Source organism: Pistacia vera, unplaced genomic scaffold (assembly GCF_008641045.1).
Source record: "Pistacia vera cultivar Batoury unplaced genomic scaffold, PisVer_v2 Contig270, whole genome shotgun sequence".
NCBI classification, from domain to species: Eukaryota; Viridiplantae; Streptophyta; class Magnoliopsida; order Sapindales; family Anacardiaceae; genus Pistacia; species Pistacia vera.
In genome coordinates this window covers 953,327-958,270 of record NW_022196080.1, presented here as the reverse complement: position 1 = coordinate 958,270, position 4,944 = coordinate 953,327, and the positions used below count along the sequence as shown (strand labels likewise).

Here is a 4,944-nt window from a genome sequence, read left to right as displayed (position 1 = left end):
AGTGTTATTTTTTTAAAACTATTTGGGCAAATGTAAGACTTCAAACCTAATGGACTAAAAATTGTTTCCTACTTTCCTTGTTCAGGACTAGACTAACCCAGATATCCTTTAAAAATTCAAATCTTCAACACGTGTCATAAAATGATTTGTCCAACTCCGTCACCCTCAGTGCGCAAAACCAGTAACCCACCATCATATGATAAAGTTTATAACAAGTTAAGTCTAAGTTACATAACCAAAACAAACTAACCATATGTAACAATAAGTTCAATTCTCCAAAATTCCAAATTAAAAACATTCCATCACTTTCTTCTTCCTTCTTTCTTTCCTTCCCTAGGAATTCAATGGGGTTGAGATCTTCTGATAGAAAACTCTCTTTCGATATTCTCAGCAACATCAATAATAACTCCCCCTTTGATAATAATAAAGAAGATGATTCGCTTCCCCTCTTTCGCTCCACCCCCGATCCCTCACACAACCAGACCAAATCCGATTCCGAAATCTCGCCTTCTCCGAAAAGCCGGAGGAAGAAAAGGCACAAGAAGAAGAAACCGGCGTCCCCCGGTTTCGCTGCGATCCCGGAACATCCGGTGTTGGATTCGGATGAGAGAATTGGAAGTGGGATTGTTTTTGAGAGCAGAAGCGATTTGAATTGCCAGATTAGTTACGGCGGGAGTGTGTGTACAGTGGTGGCGGCGAGTAGTGACAGTGGGAATAGTTTGAGGCAGAGGAATGTGAATGGTAGTGATGACTTGGTGGTGGAGGAGAGTCCATCGGAGAAGCAACAGTGGCGGAGTGAGGCGTTGCCTAATGGGAGTAGTAGTGGTGGTAGTGGAAGTGGTGTTCTCACGAAGTTGGAGACGGTGGAGTCGCTGGATTGGAAGCGACTCATGGCGGATGATCTTCAATGTGAGAAAATTAAGAGCCTTCTTTTATTGTCGTTGTGTTTTGTATTTGATTTGGTATTTGATAATATTTGATCGAGTTAATTGTAGTACAAGAGAAGTTCATAATGTAACACTATTGAATGAAGCTAATTTTTTGGTTCGGATATCAATAGAAAATTCAGCAATTTGAATGTTAATGAATTGAATTATAGGTGATCGAGGGTTTTCTGGGTCTACAACTGTCGTTTAAGGTTGTGCACTATACTAGTGTTGATTTTCTCGTCAAGATGGTTGTTGATATAAGTATCATTTGCTGATGATGCTGGGATTGATGACTGAGATGGCTACCAGAATGAAAATGTTTGTGTTATTTAGAGGTAGGTGGAACAAGTGATCGTTGTAGCTATATTGGAGATTAGGAAAGACTGAGGAGTTGCCAGTAAGAATTAGCTGCATGAGACAAAATATTGAGATATGAAATAGATAGGAGGAAACATTGACCTTTCTGTTTGGTAGAGAAATCTTAAACTTGTGATAGCTTTAGGTGCAATGAAACATAAGATTCATTTATGTAAGCTGAATTAATTGCAAGGAGCTTGATTGTGTTTAAATGTGTATTTTTTAAATTAAAGTAAATTACAAGGCTAAAGCTGTTGTTTCACATTTTAATGGTCAGTTTTCACAAATTATAGTTTCTGGATGCATGTTTAATGTTTTAAAAAAGTAATTAATTCAATGCTACTAATGGTTGTGGTGGCAACAGATTGTTGTTATGACAGACTATTATCAAGCATTTATCTATTCTACTTCCCCTTTGATTTTTTGCAATTTGTCTCTGTTAGGTACCTATCCGATAGAGCAGTCACCATGGAAGTACTTTATGGATGCAATGTATAGTGGAAATTCATTGCGGAGCACAACAACAATTGGTGATGAGAAAGAACGGCAGAGAGTATATGATACCATTTTCCGCTTGCCATGGAGATGTGAGCTGGTAACTTTGGTTTTTCCTTTTATACTCAAACAAAAAGTGAATAATCTCATAGGAAGTGATGTATAACTATTCACTTTATGTTTCATGATTAAATCATTCATCTCTTATTTTGGTTTACTTTCTGTTTCATTACATGTACAGAACTTTTGGTACTTGAAATTAGGAGTTCTACCAATTTTCTGAAATGGTGCACTGATTAGTTTGCATAGGCTATTATTCTCTTTTGTCCTAGAAACATTCTGGAACTTTTGAAGTTTGACACTGAAATGACAGCGTGAATTAAGGCATTTTAGTGATTAAATAGTTAAAACACTGATTTAGGCAAGGGTACTTATATCGTTATGGTTGAGATTTCTTAAGCCCTTTTTTTTTTTTTTTCAGATTATTGATGTTGGCTTCTTTGTCTGCTTGGATTCATTTCTGTCGTTGTTAACCATCATGCCAACAAGGATTCTGATGACTCTTTACAGGCTTCTATGTAAAAGGTTTGTTACTTTGTTCAGTCTTTTTGAAATAAGCTTGAATATCCTATTTCTCTCATTCAAAATTTTAAGGACTTATCAATGGTGTATCATACATACATTTAAAGTCTTGTTCTGGTTGAATGTGAAAATCCTTTTTCACACTATCATTGTAAAAACTGATAAATGATGACTCAAGACACAGAAACGTTTCTTCAAGACAAAATTTTTAGTTTGTGGTATCTGCCTAATTGTGTATCCAAATTTATCGGGAGAGCATGTGTGTTTTTGGGTAATCCAATGACCTTCCCTGACGTTACACCCAAAGGTTTTTGAATTATAAGGAGTGCTCCACTTAAAAGAGTCCTCAATAAGGCATTGATGTAATTTTACACAAAAAAATCATTTGTTAGAAGAAGTTAATTTGCCTAATCTACCTGAGGTGTGGGAGTTAAAATTTTTTTAAAAATTTTTTTTTTGAATTATTAGAAGGCCTCCCCCAAACCTCAAGGGAGAGATTGCAAATCACCCGTTCTTATAATTTTTATTTTGATAAACCGAAGTTTGTGAGGTTTGGTTCTCCGTTCTGCTGTGTCAGACTGATTTGATGATCTGAGCTGTAAAGATATGGAAGAAGTGTTGTGCATTTTATAGTTTTTGGAATTTGATGGTTAGAAGGTGGATAATAATTGTGTAATTTTAATTTGGCATATTACATAATGAATTGTTTCTGCATGTTAACCGCAATCCAACCCAATGTTTGGAACTCACAAATCCACAATTTCTTTGGATAAAATAGCTTAAGATATTATGTAGTGACTCTTGCTTATGGTCTCACTACACCATTCCTAGATACTGAGCTTGGTGGAATTATTGGCAGGTTAGATGTGTGGTCAATTTGGTTTTAGTGTAAAAATGTGTCTGTGATCAGCTTCAACATATAAATCATCAATTTTCAGCTTCAACATATGAAATAGGGGACTAAGAAAGTNTAGAACAGGAGAGGACAACACTCCAATAAAAACAAATCATCCATTTCTTCCATAGCCTCAACATTGCAACTCCTAGGAATGCCCCATTCCTCAGCAACTTTATGTACCCTTTCAGTATCCTTAAATCTAAGGCTAATCAGTTTGAACTTGACTACATCAAAAATTTGGTTCACAACCTAATGGAGGCTCTTCCTTAAACCTTTAAACAACCGAAGATTTCTCTCCTACCAAATCCCATAAATAGTTGCCACTAGAAGAGGACGATTTATGATAGATCTGACACTTTTTTCCCATAATTTATCTATGCACTATGATATGGTGTTATCTCATTATCCTAACAAAACCTTGAAATTACCCTCGTCTTGCACCTTCTACCAGACGATTGAAGTGAAGGGGCAGGCAAAAAAGAGGTGATCGTGAGAGTCTAAAACACCACTACATAAAGTGCAACTCATGCTCAAAATGACCAACCAATTACTCATCCGGTCTTGCGTAAGTAACTGACCCTTAACTACTAACCACAAGATGAACGAATGTCGTGGGATACTCTTACCAAACCAAATGAGTTGGACTCAAGGGACTTTGATATTAATTGGAGACAAGTCAAACCAAGTATGCTTAATAGAGAACTTAACATCTTTTCCTTCTTTAGTCTTCCTAACCAACATATCTCTATTAGTAGATTGGGAAATACATGGCTCTTGACTAATGATTTGAGGAAGACGAGTCATGATAACTTCTTGCCAAGCCCATTGATTATTAATAATGATCTTGCTAACTTTACTTTGTGACACAATCTCGATTCATACCTAGTTCTATCCGGGATAATTTTATCAAGCGGGCCCAAAGGATGCTAAGAATCATGCCAAAGTGAGCTAGAGTTACCATTACCCAAATTGAACCCAATATGATTGCGGACTTTATCTCTCATCTTAAGGAGTTTCCTCAAACTCCAACTAGCATTCCATAGGATTCTAATGCTCCAAAAATCCCTACCACAGAGCCTAAAGGTATGGATCCATTTTACCCACAGCGAGCTCTTACTTGAGACAACACTCCAAAGGTGATTGATTGGACATAAGAGACACATTCCACACCTTCAAGGGGCGAATGCCCCAACCACCCTCAGATTTAGGGAGGCAAGCATATTTCCATGCCACTTTAACCTTACCCTTCACGAGGTCATAGCTTGACTAGAGGAAGCCCTTAAGCAAACTCTCTATAGCTTTGGTCACTGAACTTAGGAGAAGGAAGATCGATATTAAGTAGACTTGCATGGAGGAGAGCACATAAATCACCAACCGCACCCAACCGATAGAGGAAATATATCTATTTTTCCATGAGTTCAACCTTTTTTCCACCATATCCATGAGAGTCATACAGTCACTATGCCTAAGCCTTGACGTGATCAATGGGATCCCAAGGTACTTAAGAGGAAGACAACCTCCAAGAAACCCATAATGTCGTTGATTCTCAAACAATTCTCCTCTGTGACATGACACATAAACATATCACTCTTCAAAGGATAAGGATGTAAACCTAAGACACGGGCAAAGTCCGTGAAAGCATCTTTCAGAACCTTAACCGAGAGGGAGTCACCATGGCAAAAA

The 4,944-nt window shown here is 37.3% G+C and overlaps 1 protein-coding gene across 1 annotated transcript; it reads left to right on the top strand.

The window, feature by feature from the left end:
- Positions 1-228: 228 nt before the first annotated feature.
- On the top strand, positions 229-2,883 carry LOC116133534 (protein POLLEN DEFECTIVE IN GUIDANCE 1-like). The gene is made up of 4 exons (XM_031419227.1): positions 229-909; positions 1,730-1,881; positions 2,263-2,366; positions 2,832-2,883. Exons 1-4 carry the CDS (start codon positions 345-347, stop codon positions 2,881-2,883), a joined length of 873 nt encoding a protein of 290 aa, XP_031275087.1. The 5' UTR covers positions 229-344.
- Positions 2,884-4,944: the final 2,061 nt, after the last annotated feature.